The following is a 15,539-nucleotide window of genomic DNA, read 5'->3' as shown; positions in this document are numbered from 1 at the left end:
TGAAGGTAAATTTTTTGTTGTTTGTTTGAGTGAATTTGGAGGTAATTAAGAAAATGGATTTAGAAGTAAAGTTTATGAAAATTAGTTTAAAATTTTATTGATGTGCAGTTAAATTTTTTTATTTAATTAATAAAAATTAAAGATTAACAAAATGCTCTAATTATTAAAGTAATATAAAATGATAATAGTTAATGTTATATTTAACGTAGAAATGTTTATAAAGAATAAAAGATTAAACCAATAACTTCCTGTTACCTAAAACATGTAACATTTAATTTGTAACCTGTAATTTGTAAGTTATAATTTGTAACTTTTAACCAGTAAGCTATAATCCGTAACACGTAATTTGTAACCTGTAACTTATAACCTGTAAATTCATAATATGTCACTTATAACATGTAATGGTTACATCAGTATCAGTATGATCTAACGAGAGTCTATTTAACAAATTACACGTATCATAAGGTGGTAATTAGAAACGAAATTTTTACTGGGAGATTTAGAGGACGGCTGTTACCCATTCTTTGTTGGTATCAATAAAATTTAATTAGGTTGGGTTAAAAACTAGACTAAATTCAACCCATACCAGACCACCTAAACCTTTATGTAAAACACATCAATAACAAATGCATCATCAACATTTAAAAGAAATTACTAGAACAAATTTGATACCTGTTTCTCAAGATCCTCTGCAGCATCCTCAGACAAATCTTTTGGGGCGAAACCCAGTGTATTTGATGCAACAGCTTGATATTGAGGTAAATCCCTGTCCTACATAATGAGGAAAAAACATATCTTATTTTTCTTTCCCTGTTATTCCATCTTTCATTGTAACAATTCTCACCATTGAGTTTTAACAGTAAGAAAATCCAGTAGCAACATGTTCTTCAAGCAACTTGCGAAATGCATCATGCTTTTTCCTTTCACTGTTATATTTGTTTTTTCTTTTATGCTCTCATCTAAAGGTTCATAAAGGTACTTGGTAAACATGGAAAAAACTGGTAAAATAAGCATTTTCTACAATTGAAATCTCAATTTGAAATCTATTATTTCAAACTCTTTTGTTTTTCCTATTATGAAGTTATCGGAATTTGTAATTATTTTTATTGAACTTTTATTCAAATTTTAGAATAGATGTTGTGAATTATCGGAATTTATTTAAGATGTTCTTTTTAACCTTAACATTTAATTTGATTTATACTTTTATTTTTTAAAACAACATTTATCGTTTATTTTCTTTAACCTCTATTATCATTATGTTTTAATTCTCAAAAAAAATTTCTTATTCAGGATAAAGGCAGACTAACATAGTTGCAGTAATAATTATGTAAAAGTAATAATTAAATTTTTCTATTCCAGTTAAACTATAGATGAAGTACAGCTACAACAATTAGTGTTTAAAAATTTAGAAGATTTGATATAAAGTTCCAGCCCGCCCATGATTTCTTATTAAAAGGGCTAGAAAAGTTTAGTTCAATCATCTCCCGGCTGTTTTCATCAGATACACTGAAATCAATGAGCTTTGCTACAATTTCAGCGCTTTCCTGAACATGTTGCATGTTATAAGGGTCAGTCCACAATTTATTCACAAGTTGCAGCCTCCTTTGTTTTCCAACAGGAGGAACTTCCCATTTTGCATAAAGTACTTCTCTCTCTTCTGCTGTAAGTTTGTTCACCTTCTTGGCCAGATATTCCCTTTCCTGCCTCAGAGCTCTGATGCTGCAGCATTTCACCATCAATTAATACCAATAGATTAATACTATTAATGTTTTTCTTCTGAAAGACAACATAAAAAAACCTTTTTCATTTAGGGGATTACCTTGCAGAAACCGAGCTTGCAGGCTCATCACCTAGAAGTGCAGGACTAGCATTTCCAAGCTCTGCTAGATGCTGTTCCAACCAGGTCAATCTTCTTAGTTCAACTTCCATATATATCTGATCAGAAGGATCCCCGCCTAACAAAAGATAAAACTGTGTCCGGTGCACTAGAGAAATGTGGCATAAATGCCATAACATGATAATTTGCTTTCTCTGCTGTTCAAACAGTATATCCCATGGTAACGGAGAAGATCGATCGGGAGTACCACATCCTTCATTCAGTGATTTGTTTGCTTCGAGCTCCAAAACCTAAATCCGTGATGAGATGAAATGAAAGTATAACCATAAGAGGATATTATATACTATTAAGATTAATCAATTACCATAAATGCAAAGAATGAAACACAGTTCTTAAAAAAATTTAATAAAAGATTGACAAAACAAAATATTATTATTTAACAAAAGTGTTTTTTTTTTATATATTCTTTAGAATTGTGTTTTTTAGGATTTAAGTGCAAATAGCATATGGAGCTTTCAATACAAAGTACGGGATTGCAGGAAGAAAATAGCATTATTTAAGCTCAAATTAAAGTCCAATTAGAAGCAACAAATTCAGCCAAGACAAGCATGTTCATGTGAAGGTAAGAAAAGCACGTGAAAGACTGTTAGACACCAATGGAGGTTCGGCCAATAATGGGACATTCTAAACTTCTTTTTCAATTTTGAAACTCATATTCTAGAACCTAGTACTAAACTCCTTTTTCTACTTTTTTTAACTTTCGACCTATAACCCAGTATATTCTAGAACTAGCATTTGAATTTCATTTTTGTAATCAGGATTCGTATTTTTGGATGACCGATACTGGAAATAGCTGTCATCTCTTTATACTTTATTTTTAAATACATTAGAATTAGAGAATTTGGGTAGCATTTATGAGAATGCTGTTTTATTTGGAGTCTTTCTCTTTCAACTTCTAAGAGTGGAGTAGGATTTTTTCCTTGAAGATGAACATGTTTCAAAAGAGAAGACATTCTAAGTTAGTGTTCTATCTTGACCTTATTAATTTCCACTACATACCATAATTTTGGTCATATGTCAATTCCACTCCTAATTCTTCTTATCTTTTTGTTGTCTGTTGTCGCTAATAAAATGATGGAACTTCTTCTGTCATTACTTTCACAATAACGAGAGTGACGAGTTTCATATTTAAAGTTGACTTTTATTATGCTTCTTAATTTAAGGTCCATTGCATACTTGGTCACTATCAAGTGCTGACATGGTTCAGTGCAAGAAATGGTTTTACTAACATAACAAAAAGAGCAATGCAGCACTCTAGTAGGGTAGTTGAAATAAACTAATCTTACCTGGCAAACCAGAAGTTGCTTCTGGTAATGCAGTTTTGCTACTAGCTCTTTTAACTCGGTAACGTATACTCGGAAGCTCCGAATGTTCTCCTCCGCAGCATTCTTGAACATTTTTTGAATCTTCTTTACGTTGACTGATTTTGATTGTCGGGAGGCTGGGCTTCCTTCCCGTGATAAAATAGAATCACAACTTTCGTCATGCTTTCGCGGAGTATCTTTATTTAACTTAGCAAAAGTATCACTGCCAGTGACGCCAATGTTGCTTTCCGGTGCCCTGTTCTCAATTTCATGTTCAATAGTTTTACGCGAAGAGGAAAGAGGCGAGCAAGGAGCACGTATTATATGTTGCATGTTGGGACTGTTGCTTAAGGAGAAAGGAAGAATTTTCTTCCTTCGCAGAGGGGTCTTGTTCTCTGGAGTCTCCTCTGAACTAAAAGCAGAAACAAGCTTGTCTATAGATTTTTGAACATTCTCCAGTTTCCTTTCCAAAGATGCAATAGTGTTCCCTTGATTTTTCAACTGAGTGATCTTTTCCATTAGGTCGGCTTTATCTGCAGCCACAATTTCTTCTGGAGTAGAGCTGGCAGCTACCAAGTCTTTTATTTCAGATAATACTTTCGACATGGTTTCAGCAGTTTCTTTATCCCCAAGTTTGTGAGTTGCAAAGTCCTTGTGCAGAACTTCAAGGGCTCGATTTGCATCCTCACAGAGCTGCAGCTGTCGATTCTCAAGCTTTCGAATCTCACCGACCAGTATGGATGGATCAGGAGAAGCCAATAAACTCTTCAGCATCGCCTGCCTGCCTACTGCCTCTCTTCTTTCTGTAGTACATTTACTATTGGCAGAATCTTTCTCTTCGGGAAAAGAAAGACATCTGACAACTTGACTAGAGGGTCCACAATCGTTTGATCCCTGAGAAAAATCATATAATTTGTTTCAGAAAATATATCAGGGTTACACTAATGTGATATGACCATGAGAATACCTTCGGAACTTTATTCGCTCTTCTTTCCAGTTCAAGTTGAGATTGTACAAGGTCTCTCTGTCGCCTCAGGTTTTCCATATCCCTCTCCATCTGCAAACTCGTATTTATCAAATCAATTCAATTCATCCAAAAGAGTTTCCCTTTTACATAAAAACACAAGAAAAGTCAGTTTTATTTATTAACTTGGTCTTTCACAAGTTCTGCGACGAGGAAAGCAGCCAACTGAAAGCCAGTTACCGGGATTTCGGTCAGTTATGGAATGGGAAAGTTAAACGCATTGAATGGATCAAGAATATGAATATTTGAAGTGTTGGAATGTATATAGAAATTATTGACTACAACTTTGTTAACAAGAAAAGTTAAGACCGAAGAAAGAAGTTTGTACCTGCTGAATTTTCAATTCCTTTTCAACTAACAATGACCTTAGACATGAATTTGAAGAAAGGTCAGGACTTCGTAACTCCCCTTCAAGCCTGGCAATTTCCTTTTGCAATTGTCTAACTAGTGTCTTATCTGAAACAACCTGTTTAAAATTATCACCATCTATCTTAGTATGATACCTTTCTTTTCTCGTGGAAAGAATGAATGCATGTAATAAGACCTTTAGAATTGCCCTACTTGAAAATAAAAAGAAAATTGAATATCACGTAGTAAGCACATGGGAAAATAAGACCTTTAGAATTGCCACTATAAATAAAAGACAAATTGATTTTTAAGAAAAATGTGCATACGTAACTTTCTCTCGATAATTAAAAATACTTCTATCAAACAAATACCCTTTTGCTGCTAGTAAATTTGTGGTGGGATACTCTATGAACTAACTACAAGAAGCCTAGGAGAGCAACATCCAAAATTACACGTCAATAAGATTGAAAGATGTCAAACATCTGCAAGCTTCAGTTTAGAAAGGAATTTTTTGGAAAAAAATATTTTATATAGTAATAATATAAGAACACGAGTAAAACTTTTTCATATTTAGACATTTAATCGTACCATATTCACTCGGGCAGTATTAATGACTTCCTTTGCACTGTTAGCAAATGCTAGTGTATTTCTTGTTTGCTCCACGTGACTTAAGGAAGGACTTATGGTACATATAATCGCTGTTCGAGCATTCCCTCCTAATGAAGACTGCAAAATTCGTGTCAATTTTGAGTCTCGATACGGTATGTGACCACGTTTTCCGCCACTGCAAAGTAAAGAAAACTCCAAAAGCTAAATCAGACTTCTGTGCATTGACCAAATTACGGTGCCATACAAGTTTTTTTATCATAGTAATCGATGCCAATTTTAGATTAACTAATTTACACAATCCACAATCTGTAGTCATCGAATGAAAAAACGATTACGAGAAAAACTGGGTTCCAAAAGTGGACTACTGATACACTTACGGAACCCAGTTTCTAGACGAAAACAATCACCTTATATCTAGGGCGACTCTTTTATCACAAGAAATCAATTTTTTGGTGACATCTGGATAAACTAAAAACTCAACATAAAGCTTGTTGAGGTTTTGTATTTTTTTAAACTATGCAATTATTTTGGAGCTCTTAAACACATTCTTAATTTTAAAAAAAATGTTTTTTTCGGTAAAAAACAAACAAATAAGCCTTTTAGGATTTCTTTATCAGCTGCTTAATTATCCTGGCTACTAAAACTTTAGCAGAAGAACAATGACAAAGTAGCCACATTCATTTGGGTATTTAACAAAAATATACGGTTTCTGGACCTGAGCTTCCTGATGACTGATGCAAGTGTCAACAAACTTCTGTTGATATGGCTCCCTTCCTTCATTCTTGCTCCACATGTATTTGTTTGAGAGATGCGTTCACTTCCAGCAAGATCCACAAAATTCTGAGGTTACAAGAATCACTCATCAGTATGACTAGCCAGTTATCAAGAGTATTATGTCAAACTATGAAGACATACCAAACTGGCTATGTAAGACTTTACGTGACCTGAGCTTTCGCGAAGGCTGCTCTCTACAGTCTGAAATATATTCGTATAAAAATAGTGAATAAAGAGCAGTAAGCATAATGTCCTATCTCTAATCTCCGCATAAAGTAGCCAGAAAAAAAGAAATCCAAAAGTTAACCAAGCTGAAATACTGAAAAAAGCATGCATTATCATCTTAAAAGATGATGATGATAATGAGTACTTATATTTCCTCAACTGAGCTTACCAGCCTGATTATTTGATGTGATCTTGAGCTTTTATCATTTAAAGTAGTTTCCCCAACTTGCCTTTGCGCTGTAGATACAACATTTACATGAACAATAGTACTATGCCGATAACCTAAGTGTAAAACGCTCACAACTTCTATATTTTCTACAACTCTGTTACATGGATTCTATACAAAGAGAACATCAGCAATAGTGAGATATAAAAGTATTAGCTAAATAACATGGTGATACTGTATGCTCTTGAGAAACCTATACATGTAAATTACGCCAGATTTCTAAATTACCTTCACAGATGCCAATTAAATGCCTTAGATGTTGACCATCCTTAGCTACTTCTTCATTCAGCTTTTCCACAATAGTCCCTTTCTATATCCAAAGAAAAAATACACCTCAGGATTTGCTACAAATCGAAAAGCTAAAGCACTCGTTGACAAATTTCAATCCCAGATTTATTTCTGAACTATACCTCAGGATCATCCAAGAGCCGAAGAGGACCAGATTCACGTTTTAGAAGGTCTATGACAGTCTCATTATAGATTTCCAAGGCAGAGATTCTCAAGATAAAATGCCTTTCTGGTGTCTGCGGAAATCGAAACGGAAAAAGACGTTCATAATTACAAGCATACCCTTAAAATTCCTCAATTCGACTAATAAGATTCAAATCATGACTGGTCATTTTCTACTTTCTACCTCCCACTCAGTGGAAGATAATTAACATGGTTTGGTAGGCATCAACAGAGTCACTCACATTCTTAATGTACTCGTAGATGTCCTTAATAGCACTTTCAGTGACGCCTCTCATCGTGAATGTCTTACCGCTGCTAGTCTGGCCGTAGGCAAAAATGGTTGCTGCGAAAATTAAGGAAATTGCTGAACGGATACAAAACAGCCCTTAATCTGAGAGAGAGAGAGAGAGAGAGAGAGAGAGAGGTTCTAACAAAAGCATTAGCTAAAATAAATTACCATTGATTCCAGAAAGTGCTGATAAAGCAACATCTTTAGCCCCTTCTTCATAAACTTTCTGAGTTGAGCACGCAGGTGCAAAAACTTTATCTGTGACATAAGACATAATAAATAAGATAAATAGAGTAATGGTATTCATTTGAAATATATTATAAGAGGAAAATGGTTTTAAAAAATAAATTTTTGTATTTTTTTTTTTTGGAAAATATAAGAGTAAAAATTAAGAAAGAATAGTTTCAAATAAATATAAAGGATTTATGTCAAAATATCATTTCTTGATAAAATGCTGTATAAAAGGAAATAGAGACTTGACAAATACAAATCCAATCGACCAAACATAAAAACAATAAATGAGCAAGAGAATCGTTTAAATTTACTAGCGTCAACCAGAATAATATAGAATTTAAGTTCATTAATTCCCATTTAGGAAGATGTCTGTTGATGAAAAGAAATTCAAACATACATCTCTTCCTCTAGGAAAAAAAAAGTTCAACAAGGGTACCGAAGGTGTATGGTGTTGCAGGCCTCTCTTGGTTTGGATTCTTGAACACAAGAGTGTGCTCATCCAAACAGTCCCATGCAATAAGATCATACATGGCTTGTTCCTTTCTATTCAGTGGCCTCATCCGAACCGTGACTCGGATTTTCTCCTCCCGAACTTTGGACCCACCAGGCGTGCCTGACAGATTTCTCTGCATCTTAGACAGCGGCGTTGCCACCGCCGCCGGTGTTCCCGTCATCGTACTCCGTTTAATTTCTACAGATCAATCATCCATCAGCAAGAGCATTTTACAACACTTCATTTCTAAGAGAAAACAGCTGAGAAAAAAAAAACATTATAAATAATAACTACGCCTTATTCTTCCGAAATCGTTTAGCCCAGCTTACTGTGTTGGATGAGAACGAATAATAATAACAGTAACAGAAATAGATAGAAAATCGGAAATCTAAGCTTCGTAGAAGTAGAAATTAAAAACCAGATTTCAAATTTCAAAATAGGATATTGTACAAAGAACGACAGAAGACTAAGCTAAAACCTACTATGCTGTGAAACCACTAATATTGCCGAATCAGGTAACGAGAACACATCCAAAAAACAAAAACAATATTTTATTTACTATCTCTGCACAAAGGCGATTTGACATTACTGCTTCATAAGATGTGTTACTAAATCTTTTTCTTGATCTTTACATCGCACACTCAAGGCATGCTTCTAAAAAAAGAAAACGATTCTTTGAGAAATAAAAGAGAAGAAGAACCTGCAAGTGAAGAAAGAATGCACGGTGACCGGAAATGATGAACTCGGCGGTGGAAATAGTGAACGACGTAGTATGGAGTTCCAAAATCAAACTACGGAATCTCTTGAGATTTACTTTTGGAAAGAGAAAAAAACGCTCTGAAATTCAATGTTCCAGAGATAGTATGAGGTATAGTAACGGCTACTTCTATGGTGGCCCTTCCGTTCAGAGCGCGCATCGGCACGGGAAACAATAAAAAACGGAAGTTTAAAATTTTTGGTCCCACATCCTCCACTTTCACGGGCCTTGGCCATGGGCTTCAATGCGTGGGTTTTGTTGGGCTTCTGGGGCCTCTCTCACTTCTTGTTTCTCACAGTGTTAATTTTTATATGCTTCATTTAAAATTATATACACAGAACTATCCTTATTAAGAGGTAGGTTACAAAATTATTTTAATCTAAGTTGAAAAATGTGTTGCGTAACATGGCTCGTCATTTGTCACGCCTATTCAAGTGCTTTTATTTTTTATAGCAATGTCTTTTTCATGATTTTAAGAATTTTGTCTACAATAATCGTGGAAACAAATAAATATATTTTCTTCGTTGAATCTGTATACATTTTTTATCAATATTGTACAATTTAACTTTATACTATTCCATATATGAAGATGTTTGTCTCTCATGTTCCAAGAATTCTTGAAATCTATTAATTAATATTGAGAATATCACTTTTAAGTTAAACAAATGAAGTAGGATTATTTTTTTTGACAGTAAAAGTGATTCTATATTAATTAACTTGATTGTACAGACTGTTCATCATTGCCCTGATTCTGATTTGATTCCTTTTGTGGCATTGGACTTTTTCTTTTTCAACTTTCCAATTCATAGTTAACTTTGGAGAACTATAAAGAAACAATTGGCTGCAAGAAGTCCTATCTTATGGGCCAACACTTTTTAATGAAAATTAAAAAAAAAAACACATACAACAACTTGCTTGTAGTTAAAATTCCACGATGATATCTATGCAATGATATTTTGACAATTTCACCCATCATAAATAAATAATTTTTTATTGTATAAAAGAATATAACATGTAAAATAATGAAGATAGAGTAAGTGTAGACATTTAATACATATCATAATTATAATACTTATTTCTTTTACGGTTGTAAAATAAAAATATGGTTAAATATGTTTTTAGTCCCTAAACTATTAGTCGTTTTTGATTTTTGTCCCTCTTTCAAAATAAGGTACAATTTGGTCAGCATTCTTTTCGAAACTCTAGTTTTAGTCCTCGAAACTTTGGTTTTAATCTTCGAAAACTAACCTCGAAAATTACCACATTTTTAACGGTGTTAGTTTTCGAGGACTAAAACCAAAATTTTAAAAAGAATAAGGACCAAATTGTACCTTATTTTGAAAGAGAGACGAAAACCAGAAACGGTCAATAGTTTAGGGACTAAAAACATATTTAACCCATAAAAATATTTATTATTATTATTATTTAACTCATATTATCTTATATACTTTTTATTTCATTTTCAACTCTTTTCTGAATAAATTTATATTAGACATTATTATGTATTTTTAATGTCATTTTTTTTTCAATCCCTTTTACTTTCATTTTTTTTCTTTTTTTCTTTCTCAATCACACACTTCAAAATTTATTTTATAAATATTAAATTAAAAATATATTTTTATTTTCTTAGAAGATAAAAAAGGATCTGTTATTTTTATTTTCATGAACAAATACAAGTAAAGAAACATCTTTAGCATGTTTTAGGTGATTGAGTTGTCTAGCTTTAAAATAGACAAGTTAGATGTAATAATTGATGATAATAATGTCCTTACGTGATTAAAACATCATATACCCTTTTTTTTTCTTTTAGTCAACTAAAAATCTTATAAAGACAAAATTTGGATGAAGTCGTCAAAATCCTGAACGAAAAATATTTATATAAAATAACATACTTACATTCAGAATATGAAATTTTAAAGATTAAATTATATCATAAAATTATAAAAAAAAAGTAAGACCGGTGTAAAATAGCATAAAATTGTAAAATAAAATATTAATACTTAAACCTAATTAATTTATACCAAACAACAGTATAAATATATAGACTATTATATCCATAAGTATCACAACTTATTTCTTTCAATTTCTTTTAAAGACATTATTATTTTTTATAGACATGTATTAGCTTCCATGCTTTAATAGACTCTGATGTAAATACTCCTCTCACTTCCTTTGTAAATTATCATATAAACAAATATTTTCTTCCTTGAATCAATTTCCCATGATTATAAACATAGTTTTTAGTACGTGGATAAATTAAATATATTTTTAGTCTTTAAATTATATATTTATTTTATTATGTATTTTAATAAATGGTATGTCCAAATTATATTATAATATGTTATAAAATTTCTTTTGCAATATAGAAAACATTTTATTAAAATCAAAATGTTCATTTATTTTATTAACTAGTAGTTTAGTAATTAAACATTAAAGTGACAATCTATATAATTTGACAAATATTTAAAATGATCAAATTGTCCATCTTCATTATTAGAAATAATAAGTAATTAATAAAAAAACTTATAAAAATTAATAAAAAACTAATAACTGATTCTTGTCAGAGATTCACCAGTCAATCCATTTTCAATTGGATTTAATCCATGGATTAAGTAAATTAAATTAAATTTATTCCACATTTAAATATATATATATATATATATATATATATATATATATATATATATATATATATATATATATAATTGTTTTCACCTCAACCTCAATGTCTAAACGAGTAATACATTTTTACATCTCTAGATATATAATTTAATTTATAAATATATAATTTTTTTAAAAAATAATTTAAAGAAAAAAAAACATATTTAACGCATAAAAAATAAGTATCAACTTTACTTTTTATGTCAAATAAATTTAGATAGATGGATTATCATCTATTCATTTTCAATTCATTATTCTAATAATTTTAATCAAACTACATTTCTTCCCTTTATGAGATTAATATATTGATTTTGTTTTGTATTTTAAAATTTAAATATTCTATTTTATGACATGTAGAATTTAAATTATTACATCTATAGTTTTAAATTGTTTCTATTTTCATTTTTTATTAATTATTTCAAACAATTAAACACCTCCATTTAAGTGTATAGCGTGTGTTTCTTCAACTAATACCAACGCGGGTGAATAATAAATATAATATGTGTATAGAGTATTTACTATGTTTTAGATTTATTTCATTATATTAGACTAAGTTAATAATATGTTAACTTTGAAGTTAATTCATACATTTTACAATTTTTATATATTTATAATTAACGCATACATGTAAATACATGTAACTATATAATTCTTACATTACTGGACAGTGTCTTAAACTCTTGGAGATGACGACAACAAATGATTGGAAACAATATTATATGGTGTTTATAATCATAATTATTAGTTAGTAAGTTAGTTCTTAATTTATTGGTTTTAGTTCATTTTAGATTTCCTATTATTTTTGATTCAGTTTAGTCTTTTTAATATTTTTTAAAAATATTTAATTTAGTTATTTTCATAAAGTTGACATGATGTTTTTAGTGCTCTCAAAATGAGTTAGAACATGTGGGTCAATCCGACCTACAAAGGTTCAAACTAAGTTGAGTTTCAAAAAAATGTCATTTTTTTATATGGGTCAAATTTTAACCCGCTCCTCGAGTTGACTCACTAACCTACCTAATTTAATTTAATTATTTATTAATTCATGTTTCAATATTATTAGTTAACACTTTTTTTTATTGTGTTGTGGATGGAGATAAAGAAAAATATGTTTCTAAGAGAGAAAATATTATAAATTTATCTATTCAAGACTCTAATATTATAAATGGATAAGCAACACGAAAATGATAAATTTTAGAAACTTACTTATTTGTTCTCAAATTTCTTTAGATTTGAATTAAAAAAAATAACTTTTTTAGATTTGAAAAAGAAGTTGTAATTAAGTGAGGCAATAAACCAACACGTTTAACCCACCAATTCATAGTGGACCGCTCTAGTAATAAATAAGTCGAGTTGAATTGGCTCACTAAGTGACCAACCTATGGTGGACAAGGTTGGGTCAGGACAGATTATACATTTTGACCGCACTATCTTTATATATCATGTGTTAATTTATAAAATTTGATTTAAAAAAGTATTAATTTAAAGATATATGTCAAGTCGTAATTGTGTATATCTAACATTGACATTGTCAGTGTCACGTGACACATGATCTAACACATAACCGTATGTTTGTTTTTTTAAATTATTTTAAAATATTAAATAGAAAATAATTTTTTTTATAAATTGACACCTAATATGATATGTAAAATAAATTTAACGTCAAGTCATAATTGTATTATGTGTAACACTAACGTGTCACGATAACAAGACCTGACACATAATAGTTTATATTTAAAAATAATAATTTATTTTGAAACGATAGATAAAAATAAAAAATAAAAAATTGACATGTGATATGATATGTAATATAACACCAATTTAAGGAAAAATATTAAATTGAACATTTTAAAAAAATTATAAATTTAAATTAAATTAAGAAATAATAAGAAAATCAAAATGACCCAACCAACGTATTAAAATACTATATCACTAATCGAACCTGAAACCTGAGTATGACGATGGATGAGAAAATATGTCTAATTTTATTCCAAACTTCCATTAGTTAGTTTTGTGTTCCTGTAGCTTGGTCATGTTATCCCAAGGAGCTAGGATTAAAAAAAATCATTGCAATACAGTGATTAAAATCATGAAAAAAAAAATTATACCACATTTTATCTAATAAAAATGGAGATGTATAATAAATTTATTAATTGTATGATAATTATTTAAAAATATATACCAATATAAAAAACAATTATACAAAATTAAATTAGAGTGCAAAATTAGTAAATATATAATTACTAAACTGATCAAATATCTTGAAAGAGAATATGCGCAAACATGGTTGAGAGCTATATATGAACAAACTCATTGCTAACTTGACTATGAAAGATAGCAACTTTTGGGTTGGAAACTATCACTGCTGCATTGCACATTTCATTTATGTTAGGCATAACAAATCAATAAAATCTTATCATCTTCTTACCTTTACATTGAAATTATATATGTTACATAATGTTTTCATAAACGACCATCCTATTTTTATGAAATTTCTTTTATCCACTAATTATAACTTACTATCTCGTAATTGTTTGTGTAATCTTTCTACTTTGCAGATAAATTATTACTAAACTTATACTAAATATACCAAAAATCTTTCTTGAATAAATCTTTTTAAGATACAATTCTATCAATAAACACACATATAATTATAAACATATATCTACTAAATTAAATTACTACGGGTCTCTGACTACTCTCATTTGCAATATTTTTTACATTGGTACAGTAAATATTGTAATTGTAATTAGAAATCACACATCCAATAAGAATATGATAAACTAACATATTTTATAAAGGCAAAATATATTTAGAATATGAACATTAAAAATTCATATCCTTACAAAATCTTATAATATAATTCAATTATTGAAAATATACTATATTTTCGGAAGACTCCTGTGTTAAATTGAATTTAGAAATTCTTCATGTATATTATGATTTTTGAATTTATACAAAGTTACATTTGAATACTTAAGTTCTCCTTATATATAGTAGGGTAAATTTCATATAATCCGCTTGAAATAGATTTAAGTTATAAGAGTTTTTATCAATTCTCACTATCTAAATAATATCTAGTACTTAATAAGTGTTCGACCAAATGGTTCATTATTCCTCATAAAACATCCAATAATATCCAACACTAGGTACTCTAAACGATATCATGTTATCTTTTTAAGTAATTCAATCAAAGATTGTAGTTAGCAAAGTCAATGAGCATACAATACATATTTTAATAATAAAATATTCAAACTTAATTTATAAAGATTATTTGTAGTCTTAATTATTTTATATGCTCTTATAGTTTGTTGCGAAATAAAAAGATGATTCTTTTAAATTTTAAAAAATTATTATGAATAATATTTTCCTAACATATTTAATATAATTATGTATTCAGTATTTGAACTCAATTTTTTTTAATTAAAATAATTTTATGATTCATATTATCAATAATGACAAATTCTGTTTTCTTTCCTTGTGAAATAAATTAGAAATTGGTTAACGAGTGGTAGTAATATATTTTCTTAGTTAAGTGAATGGAATCTTGCTAATATTTCAAAAAGAATATTTGTAAATGTACCGCTGAAAAATAGGTTTAAATAAATGCTTGTATTTCTTTTTGTATGGTGATAGTAAATAAATAATATACTGAAAGACTAAATAATATAACATTTATTAAAATCTAAATCATTATAGAATAAGCATTTTTGAAATTTTATAATGATATAATTGTGTAATATTTAAAGATAATAATGATTTATTATAAATAATTAATAAATAATAAAACTAATAAAATGATTTATTTTGAAAAGTGTAAATTTAATAACAAAGTGTATGTACGAAAAATCATTTATAAAGATGAATATTATTTTTATTAATAGTTATAAATAAATACTATTTTAGTTTTTATAATTCTATGATTATATAATATTAAAAGATTATTCTTATTTATTATAAGTAGTTGTAATAAAACAGTTGTAAAGAGAAATATCTTTATTTATAATTAAAAATTGAAATTCCTAATGAGTATTGATGAGTAGAGTTATAAGAGATATTAGGAGTTGATGAAGTTGAAACATATCCAAAGCAACTCCAACCAAAAGGGAACGAATAGTTTGTAATATGTTGTTTAAGATTACGAATGACGCTTTGAGTGTAAGAAAAGCCATTTTGATTTGTGAAATGAAAAGCCATTTCCATAAAACCATTTAAGCATCCACTGATTTTGTTTATAACAATTATAAC

The 15,539-nt window shown here is 29.4% G+C and overlaps 1 protein-coding gene across 1 annotated transcript; it reads right to left on the bottom strand.

The window, feature by feature from the left end:
- Positions 1-1,323: 1,323 nt before the first annotated feature.
- Positions 1,324-8,774, bottom strand: TES (ATP binding microtubule motor family protein). The gene is made up of 15 exons (XM_047301871.2): positions 8,574-8,774; positions 7,817-8,071; positions 7,315-7,404; positions 7,100-7,200; positions 6,818-6,931; positions 6,636-6,717; positions 6,351-6,418; positions 6,098-6,157; positions 5,898-6,022; positions 5,162-5,357; positions 4,554-4,691; positions 4,169-4,258; positions 3,184-4,095; positions 1,820-2,127; positions 1,324-1,719 (listed from the first exon to the last, which is right to left on the bottom strand). The coding sequence occupies exons 2-15, from the start codon at positions 8,052-8,054 to the stop codon at positions 1,398-1,400; spliced, it is 2,844 nt and encodes a 947-aa protein (XP_047157827.2). The 5' UTR covers positions 8,055-8,071; positions 8,574-8,774; the 3' UTR covers positions 1,324-1,397.
- Positions 8,775-15,539: the final 6,765 nt, after the last annotated feature.

Source organism: Vigna umbellata, chromosome 1, assembly GCF_029865625.1.
Source record: "Vigna umbellata cultivar VRB3 chromosome 1, Vumbellata_1.0, whole genome shotgun sequence".
NCBI classification, from domain to species: Eukaryota; Viridiplantae; Streptophyta; class Magnoliopsida; order Fabales; family Fabaceae; genus Vigna; species Vigna umbellata.
The sequence above is the reverse complement of the archived record's forward strand: the minus strand, read 5'-3'. Positions and strand labels throughout refer to the sequence as shown.

Coding starts and splice junctions, on each gene's coding strand:
- TES (XM_047301871.2), bottom strand. CDS start 8,054: ATGACGGGAACACCGGCGGCGGTGGCAACGCCGCTGTCTAAGATGCAG. Junction 6,158..6,350: donor CACATCAAATAATCAGGCTG/GTAAGCTCAGTT, acceptor AATATATTTCAG/ACTGTAGAGAGCAGCCTTCG. Junction 1,720..1,819: donor GCAAGCTCGGTTTCTGCAAG/GTAATCCCCTAA, acceptor GAAATGCTGCAG/CATCAGAGCTCTGAGGCAGG.